This window comes from Trichoderma asperellum, chromosome 6, assembly GCF_020647865.1.
Source record: "Trichoderma asperellum chromosome 6, complete sequence".
Lineage (NCBI taxonomy): Eukaryota > Fungi > Ascomycota > Sordariomycetes > Hypocreales > Hypocreaceae > Trichoderma > Trichoderma asperellum.
The window spans coordinates 1745548-1768003 of NC_089420.1; the positions used below are offsets into that span (position 1 = coordinate 1745548).

General features: G+C 51.9%; 8 protein-coding genes across 8 annotated transcripts; 5 read left to right on the plus strand and 3 right to left on the minus strand.

The window, feature by feature from the left end:
* Positions 1–729: 729 nt before the first annotated feature.
* Positions 730–4451, plus strand: TrAFT101_010019 (uncharacterized protein; the record flags this gene model as incomplete). Its single annotated transcript, XM_024900028.2, has 3 exons — positions 730–1218; positions 1380–1475; positions 1680–4451. The coding sequence occupies 3 exons, from the start codon at positions 730–732 to the stop codon at positions 4449–4451; spliced, it is 3357 nt and encodes a 1118-aa protein (XP_024761046.2).
* A 57-nt stretch (positions 4452–4508) lies between these two features.
* TrAFT101_010020 (uncharacterized protein) lies at positions 4509–5000 on the plus strand (the record flags this gene model as incomplete). Its single annotated transcript, XM_024903820.2, has 1 exon — positions 4509–5000. The coding sequence occupies one exon, from the start codon at positions 4509–4511 to the stop codon at positions 4998–5000; it is 492 nt and encodes a 163-aa protein (XP_024761045.2).
* Positions 5001–6061: 1061 nt separating this feature from the next.
* TrAFT101_010021 (uncharacterized protein) lies at positions 6062–8893 on the minus strand. Its single transcript, XM_024903819.2, has 2 exons — positions 7895–8893; positions 6062–7815 (listed from the first exon to the last, which is right to left on the minus strand). Exons 1-2 carry the CDS (start codon positions 8157–8159, stop codon positions 6404–6406), a joined length of 1677 nt encoding a protein of 558 aa, XP_024761044.1. The 5' UTR covers positions 8160–8893; the 3' UTR covers positions 6062–6403.
* Positions 8894–9419: 526 nt separating this feature from the next.
* Positions 9420–12559, plus strand: TrAFT101_010022 (uncharacterized protein). The gene is made up of 2 exons (XM_024900034.2): positions 9420–11005; positions 11076–12559. The coding sequence occupies exons 1-2, from the start codon at positions 10236–10238 to the stop codon at positions 11911–11913; spliced, it is 1608 nt and encodes a 535-aa protein (XP_024761043.1). The 5' UTR covers positions 9420–10235; the 3' UTR covers positions 11914–12559.
* A 210-nt stretch (positions 12560–12769) lies between these two features.
* Positions 12770–13506, minus strand: TrAFT101_010023 (uncharacterized protein; the record flags this gene model as incomplete). Its single annotated transcript, XM_024909741.2, has 2 exons — positions 12770–12896; positions 12965–13506. The coding sequence occupies 2 exons, from the start codon at positions 13504–13506 to the stop codon at positions 12770–12772; spliced, it is 669 nt and encodes a 222-aa protein (XP_024761042.2).
* A 1942-nt stretch (positions 13507–15448) lies between these two features.
* Positions 15449–18277, plus strand: TrAFT101_010024 (uncharacterized protein). The gene has a single exon (XM_024903817.2). The coding sequence runs from the start codon at positions 16294–16296 to the stop codon at positions 17767–17769; it is 1476 nt and encodes a 491-aa protein (XP_024761040.1). The 5' UTR covers positions 15449–16293; the 3' UTR covers positions 17770–18277.
* A 186-nt stretch (positions 18278–18463) lies between these two features.
* TrAFT101_010025 (uncharacterized protein) lies at positions 18464–19227 on the minus strand. Its single transcript, XM_024908039.2, has 3 exons — positions 19158–19227; positions 18977–19081; positions 18464–18874 (listed from the first exon to the last, which is right to left on the minus strand). The coding sequence occupies exons 1-3, from the start codon at positions 19169–19171 to the stop codon at positions 18709–18711; spliced, it is 285 nt and encodes a 94-aa protein (XP_024761039.1). The 5' UTR covers positions 19172–19227; the 3' UTR covers positions 18464–18708.
* A 124-nt stretch (positions 19228–19351) lies between these two features.
* TrAFT101_010026 (uncharacterized protein) lies at positions 19352–22424 on the plus strand. Its single transcript, XM_024909740.2, has 2 exons — positions 19352–20449; positions 20584–22424. Exons 1-2 carry the CDS (start codon positions 19985–19987, stop codon positions 21604–21606), a joined length of 1488 nt encoding a protein of 495 aa, XP_024761038.1. The 5' UTR covers positions 19352–19984; the 3' UTR covers positions 21607–22424.
* Positions 22425–22456: the final 32 nt, after the last annotated feature.

Below are 22456 nucleotides of genomic sequence, written 5' to 3' on the forward strand. Positions count from 1 at the left end.
CTCTCGCAGCCAGCGCTGCCGCGTTTTCTCGCACGCTTCACCCCGTCAAAAACCCTTTCACGACCACTTCACTTATTGCCCGGCTGCGGCTGCACGACTGCTGCTGTCGTCGCTATTGTCCCTGCATCCTGCCCATTGTGGTGCTGCACGGCCAGCTGTCAGCCAAGCAGGCCGCAAATCCTTGCGCTGCCCAGCCTTTTTTTGCCCGTCCGGCCTATTGCAGTAGACGCCTCTCTAAGCATTAAGGTTCCTTTCACCCCCCAAAAGGTAAAAAAGGTACTCCCCGGCCTTAGTGCTTTCCTGTGTACGTACTCGTACCGTCCATGCACATCACCTCTAGTACCACGCAGACCCTTTTTTCTTTCAAACACTGCTCTCCAAACCCATCAACACCGCGCCAGCAAGTCTTTTTCCAGGCCCGGCTGCTGCTCCCGTCACATCTTCGTTTCTGCTTGCACTGGATGGGCTGCTGCCGCTGAATCCGAGCCTCTCTTCTTTTCGGCGTCCAGCTGTTCTTTTTTATTCAGCACGGCGCGGCGCGCGTGCTCTTCTGGCTTACTGACGAACTTGGTTGGCTGGTCTGACCCCGGTTCTCACACACTTAACCATTTTTACGCCTCTTTCTCTTCATCTAACACACACCCAACACCACCACATCACATCGCCCCAGCTCCTCCATCCTCTCGTTCTCAGTCGCAGGCCCGTACATGATTGGGCTCATCCCTCATCATGGCTACTGAGAATGAATCGCCCGCTCGGGAGCCGGCCACTCGTGGGCGCGGCAGAGGTGGGCGCGGTGGCCGTGCTGGCCGAGGCCGAGGTGGCGGTCGAGGCGGTGCTTCTTCTACTTCAGGCGTATCCAAAGCAAATTTCAACAAGGCCGGCCGTGGAGGCACCCGCAGAGGCCGAGCCAAGAGCTTCACAGACTCTCGCGTCCAGGCCGCCTATGAGCGCCAGAGAGATCTCAAGGCCACCTACCAAGCTGTGGCTCATGCCCTCAAGCCCGCTCTGCAGGAGCTTGCTGACCGGAGCATCGAGGAGCTGCTGCAGAAATCAGACGGCCATCGATTTGCACCCGAGCACTGGCCTGTCGTGCTGGAGCTGAATCAGAGGCTGGCTAAGAAGCTAGATCTTTTCAACCGCCAGCTCGAGGCCAATCTGAGCCTCGCTGAAGGCACTTATAGTGCTGAGCAATATGTTCTAAAACAGGAATTTGAGGTATGCTTGTTTTTGTTTATCCCTGCTTACCGAGCATCCATCCCTGGATAGCAGCACTGTTCTGGTGTATCTTTCAAAGGATATATTGCCTTCTTTTCTTCTCTTCTTCATTCTTCCCTTCTCCGAGGGTATCTCGAAGCTGACTCTATTTTCTCCCTCAGAATGGCCTTGAGGACGTTACAGAACGATTTGACGACAGTCAAGCTAACCGTCTTCGTATCCTTTCTACACTGATTTCAAAAGATCTTCCAGTTGATGTAAGTACACGGCTATTATCTTCTTTTCTTTTGTCTTTTGTCTTTTTCTTTTTTTCTTTGCATAAGTCATAGTCAAGCTAGCTTTCCTGAAGTCCGGTCACATTTTACAGCCTGTTGCCGGCTTTCTTCTTGTGGATTCAATTCCACTTGCCATTTATCAATCATACCAGCGAGAACCTTTTCACTAACACGACTTCCCTTTAGGTCCGTGATGACCAATATGAGTATAAAGTCATCACTGACAAATCTCTTGACGATGACTTCGGCATCTATGAATGCTACAAAGATGGCCACTTGGTCCCCTATCCCTCACGAGTTGAGGGCACTGACATGTGGCAAAGGGCCCGCGATGCTGAGGCTGCTGCTGCCACTGCGGCTGCCGCGAGCTCTTCCGGCTCCCGAGGAGGCAGAGGCCGTGGCCGAGGTAGTAACAAACGCCGCGCCCAAGATCAGCCAGAAGGCCAACCGACACCAAAGAAGTCAACTCGCAGCAACTTTGATAGCCAGCTTCTGCAGGCTGCTCCAATTGCTCCTGCCAAGGGTCTTCTCGCAACCGAAATTGAAGCCCACATCGAGGGTGCTCCAGCAGAAGAGGAGTCAGCCCCTGCGTCTCCCGAGCCTGTCAGTATGCCCAACGGCGCTACCTCCTCTGCTGTTGTCAAGTTCAACGGTAGACTGTCGGCTCGTGAAAAGAGTCCTCCTCTACCCAAGAATATTGGCGAACCCGATGAACATGGCTGCCGCACGTATAACCAGAGGCCGTCCATGAAAGATAAGGGGCTTTCTAGCCGTCTTCTCGCTCCACGTCTCTTCTCATTTGATGAATGGGACATTGGCTTCCGTGATAGTTCCAACGACTCTACCAAGGGCCACACCCGCGCCAAGCGAGGTAAATACCTCGACACGCCCAACAGCAATGGCATGCACTTCGACTACTGGTGCAACGGTTACGACTATTCCAATACCCGGGAATCTGATTTTGATCTGGCTCTCGTCAAAAAACATGGCGTTCACCCAAAGTATGGCATCTTCTTGCCTACCAGCACCAACGAACAAGGGCCTAGTACTCCGTTTGTCATGCCCGGAAAGCCGGTAGTCTATATTGCCGAACCTTCTGGACGCATCTCTCACGCTTCGCGCTCATACCAGAGGACGGTTAACAACCGTCGTGTGGTTGATGCGCCTGTGCGAGTGAAGATGAGTGCCACTATGCGCCGTTTCTGCAAAATCAACGGCATCCCCTTGGAAGATGTTGCCATCTCAGAGTATATGCCTACTGATGAGGAGCTTCGCGATCGATCCTTGGGCACAGCTGCATTGGAACTTGAATCTAAGCCTGAGATCGAAGAGGCTTCATCTACGACTGATGAGCAGCCGGTTGTTTCGGAGGAGGAGACAGCCGAGCCAACCCAAGGTGGCCTCGCCGCTCTTTCCGTCCTCACTTACGCGACTGCATTTGTTGAGGCCGAAGAGATTACACGAGCCGTCCCCCCGGCGCCCAAGCCCGCGCCCAAGCCTGCAAGATATGACGCCATTAGAGATGTCTTCACGGATTCCAAACCTGAGCAGGCGCCGGCCCCTGACACTCACAGTCTCTCCCTCAATTTCTTGGCTGAGTTGTGCAACGTTGAGACACGTTTACAGGAGCCTGAGGGCCATGCACTCAAGACACCTGCTCCTTTGATGCTCGTAGCCGAATTCGGACCCGACACAAGAGCGCAGCGCGATGATATGGCACCCATCGCACCTTTAGGACATGCTCCCATTAGCGGACAGCATGGCTCTATGGAGCCTATTGGGGGATACATTCGAAATCCCCAGCATGGGCAAGAGCTTCCACCAATGCAACCTGTTGGTCAGCCTCACGCGCCTGTTCCCCCTCAGGGACCAGAGCCCATCGTCTATCAGGCACCACCTGCTGAGCAGCCTATGATCCACGCACCACCCTCAAGAGCCAATGAGTATAAGCAGCAATATCCTCATCCGCCCCCTCCACCTCCGGGTCCTCCAGTTCAGGAACCTCATCAAGGCTATTACTCTTATGGTGGCTATATGCCGGAACCAAGAGATATTCATATGGGTTCTGGCCGTCCCATTGAACCGGCGTATGGAAGCAGCCGCATGTCAAACTATGGACCTGAAGCTCCTGGACCCGGCCCAGCTCCTACACAAGCCCCTCCTGGTCCTCCCCCGGGCCCCAGCGGAGGATATCCTCTTGTCTACTGGCCCCAGCAGGCTCCTCCGCCTCCTCCCGTTGCTCAGGCTCCTCCTCCACCGCCATCGCAGCATTATGTGCCACAGCCTCCACCAAGGATGCCTTTCTCTCATAATGCAAACGCTGAGCCTCTTCCGCCACTCAGGCCACCTCGAGGCCGCGCTCAGCCTGTTCAAGATGATATGATGCGCGACCCCATGATAAGGCCAAGTGTACACGGCATGGGTAACTACTATAACCCTGCTCCATCTCGATCTTACCATCATGGTTATCCAGCCCAGGAGCCTCCTCTCGCTCCTATGCAGCCACTTGGAACAGAAAGAATTCTGCCTAATCCTCAGCAGCCGCAGTCCTACATGGGACCATCTGGCCCCGGCTATGCCTCGCAGATCTTGTCACCGACTTTTGGCAATCCCCAGCCAATGTCCGGCCCTATGGCTCAGAGCCCCCCCGGAACACCACAGGGCATGCACAGTTCGATGCACCGCCATCGTTCTACACCTTCGGGGTCTTCAGATGCTGGATCCGGTAAATATCGTAAGCTACAGCCTGCTCCAGTGCCCGCACATCGAGCATGGTCAAACAAACCGGAGCTTAAGACTATTCCCTATGATCATAAAGAAACTGGCTCGTCTGCCGCTCTCCCAAGTTCCGGTCCAACGCAAATTAGGGGATGGAATGTGAACCAACCTCGGAAGCGAAGCAAGGCCGACAAGCAAGATAGAGCGGAAGCGGGAAATGACCGAGACGATTCCAGATAGAGACGGGAAACGCCGGGCCAGACAGCTGCTCAAGCAGACAATGATAAGTCCCAGACCATGCCGCTCCATCCTAACTGGTCTGTTCGCTTTACTGAACCAATTACCCAATTACCACCTCTTTTCCCACGAAACATTCCTCCGGCTCCACGGCGTACCATGGCTCAAGATATGGATCTTGAGGAACTCTATACCGAGTCTAGCGAAAATGCTGGTCCCTCTACCGAACCAGCCATATCTGCAGCAGAAACAGTCTCTGCTGACGCTTCGGCTTCTCAGAATAACACGACATCACGTCGTCTCCGCCCCAGAAGGGCCAAACCAACTAAAGCTCCGGAATCCAACAGAGCTGCACCTTCACAATCAGCCAGGCCTAATCGTTCTACCGCAAGGAGTAAAACATTAAAAAATTCTAGCCGCGCAGCATCAAAGAAGAAGGCTATTCGAAGAGAAACTGCATTAGAAGCTACTCAAGCCGAACAAGAGATCATTACCGTTACCTCAACTACAACAGCTAGCTCTACCTCTCAAGCAGAGAGCACCAACATTTAACCTGCGCTATAATCTACCAACACAAGCACTCAATACCATCGGATGACGGATATATTCGCGTGCATCTGTTTATACATTTTTCTTTTCCTTTTTGCCGCGCTGGCGAAAACTTCGTGACCTATTTCGCCCTTTCGTCATGGGAGCTATCAACCAAGCCCAGGCAACGTAAATACCTAACGAGATGACTTGTTATCCCATAGAGGAAAACAAATGACAAAAAGCTATACCAACAGCTACTTAATTCGGCATTATGTCGGCGTCTAAAAGAAATGACGAACTGGATTTTTCTAAATTTGTTCTTTTCAATATTGCGTTCTTGTTTCTTGTCAAATCTTCGCGCTTGTGCTTTAGCGAGCCCTATCTTGCTTTTTGGCTTGGAACTCCTGGGATTATACCTTTCTTCTTCTTTTCTCTATTCGCTTTTTGAAATGACGGCTTCGGTCGATTCTTTTTCTTTGGGTGGCTAATAGGAATGACTTACCTCGTATACCCTCCAGCTTAGTATAGGTTGGAAACGCGAGAACTGTTTTCTCTTCAAATTTTACCACATCTTGATTCTTGGTTTATTTCTTTTCCTATTTCTTTTTTTTTTTTTTCCCCTTTTCAGTTGTACCATATGGTCATCTCTGCTTCTTGCTTTTCCCTCTTTCACCTGTGCTTCATTTCCCCCTTTAATGTGGAGAATGAAACATCTAGTTTGTGGGCTATGTCTAGCTGTGAAAATGGGATGGAAGAGGGATTCGTCAACGGGAAGAGGGATTAAAAATTTGGGACAACGGTGGCGGCTCGGTAGCATAGGGAGGTTGGAAGGGGTAAGGGGAGTAATTAAAAATTGTTCACGAGGGCTCAGGACTATTAGATGCTACGATGACGGATGAGATAGATGGAAAGACGGAGGGGTGGGCATTTCTATTTCTCGTTTCTGTCTTTTTAGTTTTGTTTTCCCCCCTACCTATGATATGATATGATATAGGCAGATGGGTTGGTTGCGATCTGGATTGTCAAGCATGAGACATTTGGGTTCATTTTTCTAGGAACCAAGAGGAATAAAAGAATTGAGAGTTCATTCTAATTGCGGCATTCTTAGAGTATCTGCGTGTGATTGTAATTATGAATTTTCTTAAAACAAAAGACATATTGAAAAGGCACGCTATGTGCAACTTGTGTGAATGACCTAGAACCTATAACTACATGCAAAATCAGAACTGATCTTTTTGCCTTTTCTGTATCCTATCTGCCTCTCTCCTATTCCTTCAACACTTTTATGTCAAAATATGAGTCGATCTTTTTTTTTTTTTTGTTAACGTCCAATCGTCCTGTATATCGTATAATATCTCATCGTCAAAATCGTCATGCTATCACATCTAATTCTCATTCATGCTCATGCTCATACTCTACTCGTCTCAACTTGCAGGAGCATCCTGACTTGGTGCTTCTGTGGGGATATCGGAGCTGGCACTGGCACCGGCTTGCTGCTGAGGTTGTGTAGTAGTCGGAGGTGCGGGAGGCGCGGGAGGCGCGGGCACAGCTTCTGGCACGGACATGTTAGGGGCTTGGGTAGCAGCAATAGGCTGTGCCTGCAAATGAGCATTTGTTACTGCGGGTAAATCGCCCATGGGCATGCCATGCGGGTGAGCAGCCAGAGCACTGGGGTCTAGCGGCGGGATGACCATGTTGCCGCCAAGGGCGACGGACATGTCCGGTGGTAACATCATGCCTCCGTTGGGGATCAATGGATCGACGCCTCCGCCTAGAGAGAGAAGATTGGTACCGAGGATGCCCTCCGGGTGCAAGGGATACATGAGCGCCTCCATGGTAGTGCCGTCGAAGATGACCATGTTTTGAATAGGCTGCTGCTTCTGGCCGAGGACGTTGATGACGTCCTGCGCCAGCTGGCCACCCAGAATGGCCGTGACGGGGGCAATCTCGCTGCCTAGATTCTGCAGGAAGCTGCGGAGGAATTCCGGCTTGAGCGTTTCGCTGGGGAGGCTCAGGGCCTTGTGCTTCTGCGTGGCAATCTGAGTGAACAGCTTAAGGTCTTCGCGATTGCTGGGCAGGCGGCCGCCCTGGATCTGCATAAACTCCCACAGGGCGCGCAGGCAGGACAGCGTCGGGGTGACGCTCTTTAGGCGGCGCTTTGACTTTGTGTACTCTTCCGGCAGGCTGGCGACATCGCTGGCGAGGAACCAGGTCGAGTAGAGCTCTCGCTTGGTGACGGATTCGATGACCTTGGGGCCTTCCTTTTTGGTTTTGACGTCGACAATGGAGCGTGTACGCGTCTCTTGCTTGAGTTCGGTGGCAACGTTTCCTAGGTCGCGCTCAATGACGTAGTCGTGCTCTATCAGATCGCTGAATATGAAGCCATACATGCCATGCGTGCCCGCCGCGTAGAAGGCCTTGCCGTTGATGCGCGTCGCCGTGTTGATGAGATTGAATGAATCGGGGTCCAGATCCGTCGCAATGATGATGTCGAAGTTGGCGAAGTAGCTCGGGCCCTTGGACTTGACTCCTTCCGGGTCGACGACGACCTGGACACGCGGGTTCAGCTTGCGCAGGGCCACGCTGGCAGCCTCGGCGCGGTTCTGGCCAACGGGATTTTCCACCTCGGAGAGGAGGAACTGCGCGCCTAGGTCGGCCTCGGTGACGATGGCGCTATCGAGGACGGTGAGAGAGCCGACGCCGGCGAGCACGAGGTTCTTGGCTATCTCGTTGGCCAGAGCTCTGATGGTGATGAGGAGGATGTTTGCGTTTTGGATTTTGGCCTGGGCGGCCATGCCCCAGAGGCGGATCTGTCGATCATAGAGGGCGATTTCATCTGATGAGAAACTGTGAGATGGGAGTCTGCAACCGAGAGAGAGTGTGTGTGTGTGTGTTTGTGGGCGTATGAGATTTACCTGCTGTGATAGCCTTGTCTGGCAGCGCGAGGCCGGCAGCAGCATGACCATTGCTGAACATCATGGTAGCCATGATTGACGGATCTGAGATGGCAGTAGTGCCGAGAGAGGGATCTGGGATGAAGGCCTGGCCGGACATCATCATGGCTGCTGCCATGGCATCTGGTGCAGCGAGCTCGGGATTCAGTCCAGCTGTGCCGCCGTTGGTGGCGGGTATGGGTGCTGCGCTACCGTCACTGACGCCATTGTTCGGTTGGTGTTCCATCTTCAATGGAGTTTTCTAGGATTGATTAGGTCGTGCGGTGAATAGATGGAGATGGATGGCGCGGTTTAGATTAGAAATGGCAAGGCTGTGCAGGTCTCGTGAGGGCTATCGAGTGGGAGCTTCTAGAAGAGATGGATAAAGCTGAGATTTTAGGTCCAAGAGTGCTAAATAAATCCAAGCAATCCTGATGCTGGTAGCAAATTAAAGAAGCATTCACACGGCCAGCGTCAAAATGGATAGAAGCAGCTTGCTAGCGGGCCTTTGGCCATTTGGGTTGATACAGAGATGAGATATCAAAGCGGATGAGAATCAGCGCAGCCTCGCCTGTAGCCGTGCAGCGCTGATACGCGGGTCGACTGCGCTAGAGATGGCGGGGCGCTGTTAGAGCAGTACTAGATGTTAGGAGAATCACCGCAGAGTTTTCAGGTAGCTTTTAACAGTGGGCCGATCTGAGTAAGATCTGTAAAGCATGCGCTACAAGTATGTTCTCAACTCACTTGAATTCCAACATTCCGTGCCTGCTGTTGCTTCAATTACGCCAAGGAGTGATTGTTACACCACCGCCATTGGAATCCCGAGCTTGCGTTGCACCGCCCGAGTCTCCGTTGGTTGAACCGCACGTCAGCTGCGGGCGAGGATGATGAGTAATGCCTCCGCAGCCAAGCCGGCTCAGCTTTGATAGTCGACGCAAGTAGCTGAATCGCTTCCGTGCTAGTAACACTGTCGCCAGATACCTGAAGCTTTGGCGGCCCCTACACAGACAGACAGCTAAGAAAGGCCCAGTGCTCCCTACAAGCCGCTCAGCATCACGCATGTATAAGTACCAAGGTGCTGAGGTATCTTGTGAGGGCCATTTTGGGTATGAAATAGCAGCAGGTATCCGAATTGACACCCCAGATGAGGAGAAATCCGCCGGATGTGCTCCGGACCTATCCTTCGCCGATAAGGTAGGGCTTGACATGATGTTAGCGAGGTGATATAGCATCAGATTCCCCCCAGACTGTACGCATCCTCCATCACCTACTGTAGGGAAAGCCCACCCGCTGGTGCTGGTCGCATGCCCTCATTGGCCAGCCATTTTCGAGGTTGCACTGCTAAGGCTGCCCGCAATATGACTTTCAGACCGCTATGGATCACCGCTAGGCTCGTCCAAGTCGGCCTCTGAGCCGCTAAGGCATAGAGCCGAATAGTGCCTGGACTAGCACCATCCGACCCCGCGTGTATTGATCAGGATGCCAAAGCCGGTGAACCGCGATAGATCAGACTTGCTGCAGCTTTCCATCTTCATTCCTCATCCATCTTGGATACTCTTTATCCGCACGTCTACGCCGTCTTAATAGCATAATTCAACCAAACATCCTCATCACCGAGCTTCAAACAACAAGAGCCACTTGACCTTCAAGTCGCTACAAGTCGCTACACGCACCGACTCACACACACCGTGACTCGCACAGGCGAATCCTCTCAGGCAAAGGCTGCCGACAACCCCGCTGCTGTCAGCGTGCCTCACTGACAGGCACAAGTAAGTGAGCAGCTGAGACCGGCTATTAGCCGCGCTGCCTGAGAGATGCCAGAGACAGTGAGCTGATCAAGACCTTTGGTCCCCTGATGCCTCTAGACCAGATCCATTGATCCTTTCTTCCTCTGAGACAGTTGTATTCTTCTTTGGCCTTTTCTTCTTCTATTCTTCTTCTATTCCATCTTATTTTATTTATCCTGCTTCCGCAGCTTGTTCCATCATCGTCCGCCTTATCAGCCCCAGCATCGGCGAATAAAGTTGCCGCCCTCTTACGCCAACTCGGACCCTACAGCACACCTTATTAGTCTAGGCGGGCTGACGGCATAATATATGGAGTCTGCTTGGGTCATTTGAACGCCGCCCAACTCACGCATCCAGTATTGCCACCCCGACAGCGCAACCAACCCTGGCAGCGCCATCAACGACAACCACGCCAGGACGTTTCGATTCTCGTCTTTCCAACTCACTGACAACCACCAAGTCGCTCTCAACGGCGAAGACGATCTGTGTTGCCGCACCGCGACGTCGTTCAACCAGGGCCTCGGTAGCTGTCTGTCATGGCGTCAAGATCGGGCTCGGAATCGAATTCCTATCCACGGCTGCCTCGAGTCGAAAACGAACAGCTCATACCGGCCTTGTCCCCGCCACTGCCGCCTCAACGGACTCTAAACTCCCCTCGCAGTCGCGAGAATGTGCCTGCACCGCCCCGTACGCTGTCCCGTAATCTTCACTGGTCGTCATACGCTGCAGCCCGGAGAGCCGAGCGGATTCGAAACCTTAACGAACAGGCGGAACGTCGCGCCGAGGAGAGGGAGCGCCAGCTAGAGCGCCTTACAGGAATTTCGCTACGACGCTACCCTCAGCCGCGTAGTTTCGCGGGCGCCCAGACGCCCAACATTGAAGAGCTGGGTCGATCCCTCAGTCGAGCAAATTCCGGTCTGAGAGCACTATTGGATCAGCCAGATCCCACTCTTGCTTCGCTCCCCCAGCCCCTCCGTCCGCATGAATTCTCAGACGACAACCGCCGGAATAAACGCCGGAAACTGGACTCGGACAGAATGGGGTCCGGCGGCCCCAAGGCCTTTCGCTATGGCAGGTATGGGCAGGTAGACCCAGGTCAGCTGCGGATGGAGATTGTGAGCTGCGACGGAGGCATGTTTTCGAACCATTCGTCGTACGCGGCTGAGAACATCCTCAGAGACGACAATTCAGTATACTGCACCAAGGGGAACAGGTGCAATATCATTCTGCAGCATCAGGGCGGAACAGTATTCACACTACAAGAGCTGATTATCAAGGCACCCTGCGCCACCAACTTTTCGCATCCGTAGGTTTCCTAGTAATCCTGGAGAGACTGCTATCTCTTGGTGATTTCTCCTACTAACCCGGTTCCCCAGTGTTCGCGAGGGCATGATTTTCATCACCATGGACCACGACGATGTACTGAATCGAACGGCCCAATACCAAATCCAGTACGGCCAAACAGCTAGAGACCGGGCACGAACGGGAGAGGCGAATAATGCGCTGATTCTTGAGCAAGAGCCTCGTCATATTATTTCTATCCAGCACCATGACGATGGCACCACAAGCACAAGGGCCAGGAGATCTTACGTTTATCGGACCGATGACGATGAGGGTCGACCCGACATGCCTGAGGAATTTAGTAGGGAGATGGCTGGTTTCCGCGTTACTACGGAATGCAGCGATGAAGAAGATGACGATGAAGATGGCTATGATGGGGCGCGGCTTCACCGGACCCCGAATCGCATTGGCTCTCTGCCCTTTGAGAATCTGGAGTCTGACGTAGACGATATTATCCTGCCCTTCAGCCCCCGAGATCCCTCAGACGAGCCTCTTCTTCATCACAGCCGTCGACATAACATTATTCATCGACCTAGAGGTAGAGATTACGACCACGACCAAGACCAGGATCATGATCTAGTCAATGCGCCAAGCGCCTCTCTCTCTGAGGCACTAGATGCGCATGCCAACGCCACGCAAGAAGCCGTCCGTGCCGTCGGTCTCGGCAGCTTACTTTCTCCTCACGCGCGGTTTTATATCGAGAAGAAGAAGAGCAAGTGCACCATCAAGTTTGAGCCACCTGTTTCTGGCCGCTACATCCTTCTCAAAATGTGGAGCTCCTCTCACGACCCAGGGAGCAATATTGATGTTCAGTCCGTTATCACCCAAGGCTTTGCGGGACCGAGATATTTCCCCTCCATTGAGCTACGATGAAGATGAAATCATGAGAATAAACGAATAAGGGGGGCTGAATAATACGATGGGAATGCATTGAGTGCACACGCCAGTTTGGAATTTCTTTTGATTAAGCGAAGTTTGTACAGAGCAGTAGTTTACGAAAATCTTATGGGCGCAGAGAAAGGGGCCTGGCAGGGTACACAGGGGGGAAGCTTTTTCTCGCCCTTCTGTTCTTTTTTTTTTTTTCCTCTTCTATTCATCTTTTTATCTTTTACCTGTTGTTAATTCCCCACTATCGGCGTTTAATTTTTATAGTTCCTCATACGGCTTTGATGATGGAATGAGTTTGTTCAAGGCAAAGAGGCGTTAGTGTGCGCTCTTTCGGAATACGGCTTTAAAGGTGCCAGTTGCTTTCATTTCGGAGTTGGTTACCCGGTACCAGGGGATGTCAATGCTTGTTATTTCTTGTAATTTGTTTACTACAACAGGGGCTGCTAAGTACATGTACCTAATAAGAATCTAGGACATTAGCGGTTGTTTTACGGCGTCGATCAACTTATGCATGAATATTACTACTGGTCTGCAGCTTACACAAGTTCGAGGTTATGCGTGAGCTGTGCGAAAGAATGGTTTAGTTTCCGTACTGCGTGAGAGCATGCTAATTAGTATCAATATCATCGTGAGACTACTGTCGTAACAATGTTCGCTGTTGATAACAAGCCAACAAACCATCTCTTCTAAAAGTCGCATTGCCAATCTATCATTAACCACCATTTGCCCCTGTATTGTTAAAGCATCGCCCATGTACCTGTGAAACCTGCTTCCAGAATGCTGCATATTACACCAATCGAGAAATGAAATATACGTCCTTCTCTTTCTTCTCACCTCCAAATCATGCAACTGGCGGAAGAACGAGACCTTTATTTGGACGAATTTCAGAAGCAGGATTATGGGAGTGTAGAGGTACGATAGCGTGGCAGACTGCGGTAGAGTATCCGGCGAGTAGGGCACCAAGAAATCTGGCAGCCCATTAGCTTTGTTCCAAGAAAAGAGACAACTGAAAGTAAAAAATATTTGAATTTCTTACAAGTTGATATGAATCACGACGAATGCCGGAGCCGTCTCCTTCCAGGGGTCTATCAATTCTAAGATAAAGGCACCGCCAATACCACGAAGTGGAAGCTGATCTTGGCCACCTACTTCGAGACAGTCCAGTTGACGGGGGAACTTGAGAATGCTAGGAGGCTTGTCCGGGGTGCTCCAGCCAATGTACACCATGGTCATGAGGGGAATCAGCGTGAAGAAGACGCCGCGAAAGACCCATACAGGGTCGAGAGTAGAGTTCCGAGGTCGCAAGAGCGTGTTGAGGGCCATGAGGGCGGCAGTGGTGGAGCTGATGGCAGCGCTGATTGCGGTGAAGAGGTAGAACCCCCAGCGGGTGAAGTCGCAGCCGACGCCTTGATTGTTGCAGGGCCCGTTGACGACGCGGATGCGGGCGGTGATCCAGGCGACGGTGGAGAAGAGGACGAGGACGAAGTTGGCTACGGACCAGGAGAGGACGAAGTAGATGAGGAGGTGGCTGGAGAGATGTTTGAAGCGCTTTCGAGCGAGTTTTGCGGTGTTTGCCATGATGGGAGGGGAGAAGAGGAGAGGAGAGGAGAGGAGAGGAGAGTAGGAGAAGTAGCGGTTTGGATCAGTGACAAAGCGAGAGAATGGATGGTCAGGATTGGAAACGATGGTGGTGAGTTTATAAACTTGTCTTGTGGGAAATGACTGTGGCTTTGTGTTCTTTTCTCCTTTTCTTGGGGAGGACAATTAAGAAAGATTTGTAAAGATGTATGTGAACTAATTAACTTGATGCTCGTGTGTAAAAGAGTGTGGTTACTGCCTCGAGAGGAATGGTAGATTGCTTGGTTACTGGAAGGAAGAGCTCGGAAAGAAGTAGAATGCATGGAAAAGTCGAGCAAGTTTGTTGTATCAAGTTTCTAGTATCTACAAAAGGCAACGGTTCTAGAGTTGTAAAAGAGGCTTCAATGCTAGATGCCTACATGCAGTCTATCTACATTTACACTTTTAGTATTCAGCAGAGACTCGAATCAAACTGGCTGCTATCACGACGAGTTAACATGATGTCTATAGAGCGGCCATTCATGCACAGACAACTCAATAAGGATGCGAATTGACAACTCAGGTAAGAAAAAATACACTCTATACCTGATGGCCTTCAGTTGAGTCTTCAAAATCCCTCTCATAGAGCCATACTGCGAAACACGCAAAGGAAATCGTTGAGTCTTCTGGGGACTGTTGTTTTAGAGTCTACATTGGATTTGCCTCCGCCGATTTCTATTGGTTTGGATATGCTCTACGCCAGCGTTTGCTATATCAGACCTTGCGTATAGCTACATGCAGTATGTGGCTGAGACTTGTGGCAAGCCAAGCCAAGCCACCGAGAGAATTACGAGCTGCGTACGGAGTAGACGAGTACCAAAACGTGTATGGCACGCACATCAGAATATGGAGTGGGGTAGCAGATAGCGGGGACTGCTGGAGCGCTGGAGTGGCGGCTGCGATAGTGGGCTGCCAGCTTGCCAGCGCAGCAGTTCAGGCAGCTGCTTTACAGCACAGGTAGTGTACCTGAGGCAGCTTGGCGAGCTTCGAGGCCCGGAGCTGCTCCGGACTGGCTGGAAACGCTGGACGCCGAAGATCCCCCCCACCCCACCACACCTCCGCCAGACCAGAGCGCTGGTGCAGCAGCCAGGCACGCCGAGGCGGCCAATCTCGTGGCAGGCCGTTGCCAGGACGGAGCACATGCTTTGGATTTGCAGCAGAAGCTTTCTGTCGGGTTCGGTTCAGATTGAGTGCATGGCGGGCCAGGACCTGACCTGGACGGCCTTCCCACCGCCACGTTGCGCGGCCGCGTCCATGTGCCGTCATTGGCCCGGGGCGCTGGAGCTGCGCAGGCAAATGTGAACAGTCAGGGACGCAGTCAGTGGTAAGACGGCGCTGCATAGCTGCCCTGGCCCTGGCCCCTGCCCGCTGTCGGCGTCGCGAATCTGCGTGTCTGCTCTGTTCTCTTCTCTTCTCTTCTTCACCTCTCTTCTCTGCTTATGTGCTTCTTCCTTGGTCCTCGCTTGACCGCCTTTGCCATAACGCTTGTACTTGTATTGCACAGCTGCTATCCACCGCTGCTAGCACCTCCAGTAAGCCGGGGAGAGGGGAGACTTTGCTGGACCCGCGCGGATCCACGGACAGGCCAAGCGAGCGAGTGACGGACAGACACGCAGAGGCTCGTCCTGTAGGTACATACCGCATGTTCAGTCCATGCCGCAGGGCCTCGTGCTCGCAGGTACTGTGCTGCTGCATTCCTGCTGTACTGCTCCGTACGCACTGCAGACTCTGTGCATCCGCTGGCAGGGCTTGACGTCTGATCGAGTGGGCCGTCTGTCGCCCAGTCAGTAGCTGACGTCCGGCGTATCAGCATTCCTGGCCGGCCTCTCACATGCCGTTGACCGGGTGCGTCTGAGACACGCAGCAGCTGCCGTCTAGGCGTCATCAGTGATAACGTGCCCATTGAAACAACGTTTGTTTTGGTCGCCACGGAGCGACGAGATCCGCCGGGGCGAAGAGGCACCGCAGCGAAGAAAAATAAGCCAAGGGGGTCAACAAGCGTTGCCAAGAGCAGAGGAAAAAAAAAAGACTGGACCTTGTTGCATGAGTCGAGGTTGTGCGTGACCGCTACGCCATTCACAGCATCCTGTGCATAGAACCTGCAGGACGGCGCAGCAGCTTTACCAAAGACAGAGCGTCGCGCCCTGGCAGCCGGGCGTGCATTACGTTTGCATACTAGTACAAGTACGTCTGCATAGCTACTGAGCATGTGCATTCTGCATCTACAGGCACATCCCGCTGCTCTGAATTGCCTTTCGGTGGAGCCGGGCCGGTCGACAGCTAGCGACGAGCAACTGCTAATTCGCGACAGTAGGATCGACGCTGGCAGTTTGCGCCGACTGTCGGATTGATTCAAGGGGACCGCCGAAATCTTGGGGTCACGTTTCCCCAGCGCCAGTCCCTCGAGCCCTGAGGAATTCGCCGTGATTAGTATCCCTTCCGGCTGGACTTGGGGGGCCTTTCACCTTCCTGCAAAGGCAAATCGGCAGTCCACGCGCCCACTTCTTCCACCACAGCCAATACCGCCAGCCGTACGGTAACAGAGAGATTGCCTCGAGCCAAAGCGAAATTCTGTAGCGCTGCCGCTAGAGGGAAACAAGTTCGCTGTGGCGTCCGTCTAGCATCGGTAACGATCGCGAAATACTGGGGGGCTGGTCGCTGGTCTGGTCCAATATTCCGCCCAAATCTCCACTCCGTTGCTAGTATCCTTCACCGCGCCAGCGCAAAATCCTACCAGGTAGTGGTACAATGGGCAGCTCGACAGCAACCCCCGGCCAGGGGTATGAGCAGACTCAAACTCCTCCTCTCTCACCGAGCTTAAGCTTGGCCCTAGACTCCCCATCGACACCTCGAGCAACCCCAAGCGCTCGTCCCAATCCTCGCCTCGTCGTCGACCGAAGAGACGCCCTGTTCAATGTGGGACCTGCATCTCCTCCGAAACAACAATCTCCTCTCCGTCAATCTACCAGCATCTCCTATCAAGACTGCGCTGGACGTCCAGACTTGTCGCAATTTGTGAAGCCGAGGCATAATCCCAAGCTTCAGAGAGGCCACTCGAGGTCGAGATCAGACTTTTCCAGCAATACCACCAGTAGCAACATTCCTTTACGAGCAGGGCAAGCCCCCGGAGCGCAATCAGCATCACCGTCGACAGACTCTTCGCATTCCGAGAATCAAAGTCCGACTTTTGCGACGCGTCGCACCTCTTTTGGAGAAGTCGGTCAAGATAGACGCGTGACGAACCATAGCGATTGCAACAGGTCCAATACCGCTTCTCCTTCGTCTCCTCGCAACTCAACGCTCTCCTTCATCGCCTCCAAGATGCCGGCCATCAAAGCCCTCGCCCCTGCGCCCGTCGTGGTGCCGCAAAACGACGAGCTCATCGGTCTCAATATCGAAACGTCGCTCTTCCCCAAAGGCAACCCTCCGGACGGGCAAACTTTTTCACCCGCAGCCTTTATGAATCTGCAGCAGACGGCAACTGGCCTTCTCAAGAAATACCAAACCGCCTATAAGCGCCAGGCCACCACGATCCAGGAAATGATAGCCGAAAAGGAGGCTATTGATGACGAGAAAGCCGAAGCCGACACCAGAACGCGGCATCTCAAGATGCAGCTCGAGGGCATGGCTCAGAAGCTAGCGGAGACCGAGAGCGAGATGCAGACGCTAATGGAAGAACTAAACAAAGAGAAGAGACTGAGAATGGAAGAGCGAGCAGCTGCGAGAGACAAATTTTTGACGCCATCCGAAGGATCGATATCGGAAGACCTCTGCGTCGAAGAAGACCAACAACGCAGACGCGGATGGAGGCGAAGCGGTGAGACCTCCAAGACCGATTTCAGTTTCGAGACGGACGAAGATAGCGTCGAAGCCGCCAGCATCTTCTCTCGTCCTCGCAGTCCTACCAACACGGCGCTAAGCATCATCTCGGACGTAGAGGGTCCCGCGCCGCCCGGACCCCCTTCACGGACATCAACATTTGGAGCAAACCGACCAGTCCGCAACTCCCAACCGCCACAGCTGACCACTTTCCAGAAGCTGTTCAAGATAGATCCCGATAGGGATATCAAGGGATGTCGCAACTGCCAGGGCCAAGACGCCAGCATCGCCTGGGACACCGTGGGCCTCCTGAAAGCCGAAAACAAGACTCTCAAGGAGAGAGTCAGCGAGCTGGAAGAGGCTGTCGAAGAGGTCCTAGACGTCGTCAACGGCGTTGGGCAATAGCATCGCATACCCCCGCGTACTTTCAAGTTTTTTGGCATGTCTGGGTGTTTTCTTACAAATAGCCGATGTTACGAAACGATGTTCTGGCATGAAACATGGAGTCGGATTCTATTTATTATGATGACCATTTTTCTTGTTCTTTTTTCCTGTCCCTCTTTTTGTTAATCTATTTATTTTTTGATTTTTTTTTTTTCTTTTTCGCTTCACTTCTCTCATCTTCTCTTGATCTCAACCCCTCATCATTCCCCCCCCCCCTTTTTACCCTTTTTTCTTCTTCTCCTATTCCCCCTTTCTTTCACCATGCGCGCGATACACAATGGAGGGAGGCATGTCTGCTGGAATTGAGCTCTATGGAAAAAAAAAAGAATATGATAAGAGATTGAGAGCGCCAGCTATTGAGTTGTATCCCTGAAAGCAAAGAATGAAAACTAGCGTTTTATATGAGAGACGTAGACTTTATGATAGGAAAATATGATTAAATTTTTCCATTTTTTTGGAGAACCCAAACACACCAATTTCTTGTTTTTCGCTTAGTTGACAATGTGAATGTGCTATGTTATCTTCATTCTTCTATGCATGTACTAGTAGGTAGTAGCCAAGCTTACCGCAATCCATCTATTGCAAATTATCTGTTCAATGAAAAGTACTCTAACCCGTCGTTAGTGATCACAACCATAAGCACGCACTTAGCATTTCGTATCGCAGAGTTCCTTTGCATGGTATTCTTAAATTGAGTTTATATTTGTGTGGATTCTTTGTCCAACGCAAATCTTCTCCCAAGCTCTTTTTTTTCTTTGTCTTTCTTTTTCAAGAGATATATGTACACTTGCTCCCTTTCCGTCTTTCTCTCTCTTCTTCCTCCACACCGCTTCGCCTCTGAAAAAAAAAAAAAAAAAACCATCTTCCAACAATGCCGCCCTCGCAGAACAAAACAACGCTTTAGTGGTGACCCTCGCCGTGACCCTCGCCATGGTGCTCGTCATTCAAGAACAGGTACTCGTAGCCGCAGTATCCAGCAAATGCAACAGTGGCGATTCCCAGGCCGGGGAAACCGGTTCTGAATCTGTTCCAGCGGGAAAAGGTGCCCTTGTATCGCCATGCCTCGCTGTATGAATCATCTCTGGTTAGCCTTCCTCTCCGTTGCCTCTTCTTGGAGCCTCTGCTTGTAATTCGGAACAATTTTCAAAAGGAAATAGGGTAGACCAACGCTCTCTCCCAAGGATCGTATCGAGGCTGACCGGTGGCCTCCTTGAAGGCGCGCATGTTGAAGCCGGTGATGTTGGGCTTGGGCCCGTGGGCCATTCGCAGTGCTCTGTTGGAGGCGGGGTTGAAAGGTCAGTCACTCAGCTACATCGGAGAAGAAGCACCACAGAATGCCATTGCCGTACCTTGTAGCAAGCATGGTGCCAATTGAGGTGCTTGCAATTGGACTCTACTGGTGATATCGAACGAGGCTTGATTGGAAGTTCCGCAGCTGGTAGTTCCTTGGGGGGCCGGAATAACGCAGGGGCCGAGAAAAGGTGGCATGCGGCGCACGGGCCATCTACGGCTATTTGCTGGGCGGTACCGCTTTCGCTTCCGTCACCTCCTCCAGAAACGAGGCCACCAGTGATCGTGTTCTTTTATCCAGCTGCTCTGCTATTTTTATACTTTTCCTCTTCTGCAAGGTGTACCACTGAGCGCTAATCAACGATACGAGTATCTCGTTACCGATTATTCTGAAGGGTGTCCCGAAGGGAGAAAAAGAGACGAAAGGAAAACACAAAAAAAAGAAAGAAAGAAAGAAGAGGAACGACAGGTGACGAGAAATCCCTGCTCGGCCAACCGCATTCATCTGTACCTAGCTCTGTCTATCGCCAACATCCTTATCGCTCCGACGACGCTCCCCGTCTCGAGCCAGCGTCTCGCCATTGACTCGAGAGTTGACAGCCGCAGAGGCGAGAACAACAGCTCTTGTTTGCGCCCACAGTCCTCTTCGTACCCAATGCCAGCCCGAAGAGGCCGTGGAGATTCAGGACCTCGCCCCCCTTCGTCACGTTAGAGACCGCTCTCGACCACCCCGCGATACCGAAGAGGACGCTACAACCAGCCGCCCCCCTTCCATCATCAACTCCCCTCGTCCTTCGTTTCGACTGGCCCTCCTCCATTCTCATCCCATCCCGATCCTGGGATTCCACCCTTTGGCCAGTTCCAACCGCCCTTTCCTCCCAGTCCCATGCCACCACAGCTCCGGGCCTTCGGCGGCGGGCCCGGCGTCGGCGCGCCTTTCCACCAGCCTGGATTCCCCTCTCACGGCCAGCCACAGGGAGGGCCTCTGGGGGGTAATCAGTATCTCAATGCCAACGCCCAGCTGAATCCGTTTACGCCGAATAACATAAACTCCTTCAACGCCGCTGCCCTCAATGGCGCCGGTGGTTTCCCAGACACGGGCTTCGGCAGCCAGAGCGCAAGGATGGGGTTTGCGCATGGGCCGGGCGCGGCCGCTGCTCTGCAACAACAGCAGCAGCAGCAGCAGCAACAGCATGGCGGCCAGGTACAGCACAATTCCTTGATGGACCATCCCACAATGCGGACGCAGCAGTCAAATAAAGGCAGGATACGCGAAGTCTGGAAACACAACCTGGAAGAGGAGATGGCTGTGCTGAGAGATATCATTGATAAATACCCCTACATTGCCATGGTGAGTTTTTGTTGATGACTGGAATTCTTTTGCGAGCTGGCAGCCATTGCCATCCCACTGATTGTTCACGATTGTCTGCCTTTCGCTTTCTTGTATACAAGGACCCAGCTAACTCTGATGGGGGGATGAAAAAGGACACGGAGTTTCCCGGCGTTGTATCAAGACCTATGGGCGGTTTCAGAGGAAAGAGCGACTACCATTACCAGTGTCTACGAACAAACGTCGATATGTTAAAGGTTATCCAAATCGGAATCACATTATTCAACGAAGATGGCGAGACACCACCGGCGCGACCTGGCCCCGAGCTGGGACTCAGTGCAGCGACAAGGCGGCATATTGGGCAAGGACCATTTCCTTACTCATGGCAGTTCAACTTCAAATTCTCTCTAAAAGACGACATGTACAATGAGAAGTCGATTGAGTCTCTCCAGCAGGCTGGCATTGATTTCAATCTCCTTGAGCGCGACGGCATCGACCCTCACCAGTTCGCCTCCCTATTAATACCGTCAGGTTTGGTATGCTTCGATAATGTTCGATGGATATCCTTCCACGGCGGCTACGACTTTGGCTACCTCACAAAGCTGCTCATCTGCATGCCCCTGCCAAACGACGAGATCGATTTTGATCGCAAGATGAAGCTGTACTTCCCCATGACGTATGATGTAAAGCATCTGATGAAATATGCCATCAAGCTCCACAACTCAGGGCTGCTTACTCCCAGCGATCCTGGTACCACTGAAATCTTGCAAAAGTTTGAGCACAAGTCCGGCTTGGAGAATATTGCAGAGACTCTGAAGGTTAAGCGAATCGGGTCTGCTCACCAGGCTGGTTCGGATTCTCTCCTTACCGGCAAGGTGTTTTTCCAGATGCGCGACCGGATTTTCAACGGCGAGATCCCTGACGACCATCTTGGTAAAGTCTGGGGACTTGGCATCCCTGACGTCGGCTTGCCCATATCGATGATGGGCCAGGGCGACCAGAACGGCGGCCAAAACGGAAACACGCCTAGCACTCCAAATACGGGCCCTGCGCATCTCGCGACAACCCCGGCCCAGACCCATAACACGAATGGTCTGCCTACAATGGGAGGACCGATGACACCTGGAGGGGGAGGCGGCGTCTTTGGTAATTTTGCATTTGGAGGGAACAGCAGATAGAGTTCTGCTGCTGAGGGATCTTACTCATCCGTGTATTGAATGACAGCCCTCTTCTTAATTTTTCCTCCTTTTTTCCTTTTCCGTCTCTGTATCTCTTATGCTTATGCCTTTTTCTTTAACTTCAACCTTTTTTTGGGTCGTCGTGTGTTTTTATAACAGATTTTATTTTTCAGTCTCATTTTCTTATCTCTCTTGACTTTTTTTTTCCCTTCCGATTTATCGTGCTTTATTTTTCTTATATAAACATCAGTAGGCGGCATGGATATTTCAATTATCCATGCCGTCAACTTCGTGCAACGCTCGAGCTGTAATCGAAAAAAAAGGGGGTGAAGGAGGAAATAATGACGTGTGTGAGGGCAGAAAAAAGATGGGAAGCGAAACGGTGTCCAGACTGGGCTATATCACTCACTGATTTTTGTGAGAGATCCTTTTCAAGTGGCTTTTCTTCTTTCAAAAATGATGCTTTTGCCTGGCTTCTTTTGCTTGCGTTTGGTTTTGGTTTTTGTAAATCTGGTTATTCTTGAATATAGGATTGTTAGGATGGAAAAACGCAAATGGGAACGGGCAAATGGGATTCATAGGGAGGGTAAATCAACAAAAACAAGTTCTTTCTATGACAAAAGTGTGGGCAAATGTCAAATGTCAATGCTAGGCAAAGGTCGTGGCTGTATTCTTGACCAGTTGGCAAGGTAAACTCTTTACGTACGTGTTAAATGAGGCTGTGGCTCTACGAGATTGCTCCGTTTTCATTCTTCTTCTCGGGTCGTATCATGTGAGTTTCGGTATTTTGTAATGATATTGCACAAGTTCTTTGGGTGTAGGTCAATGATACTTTTGTTCATGTGTACGT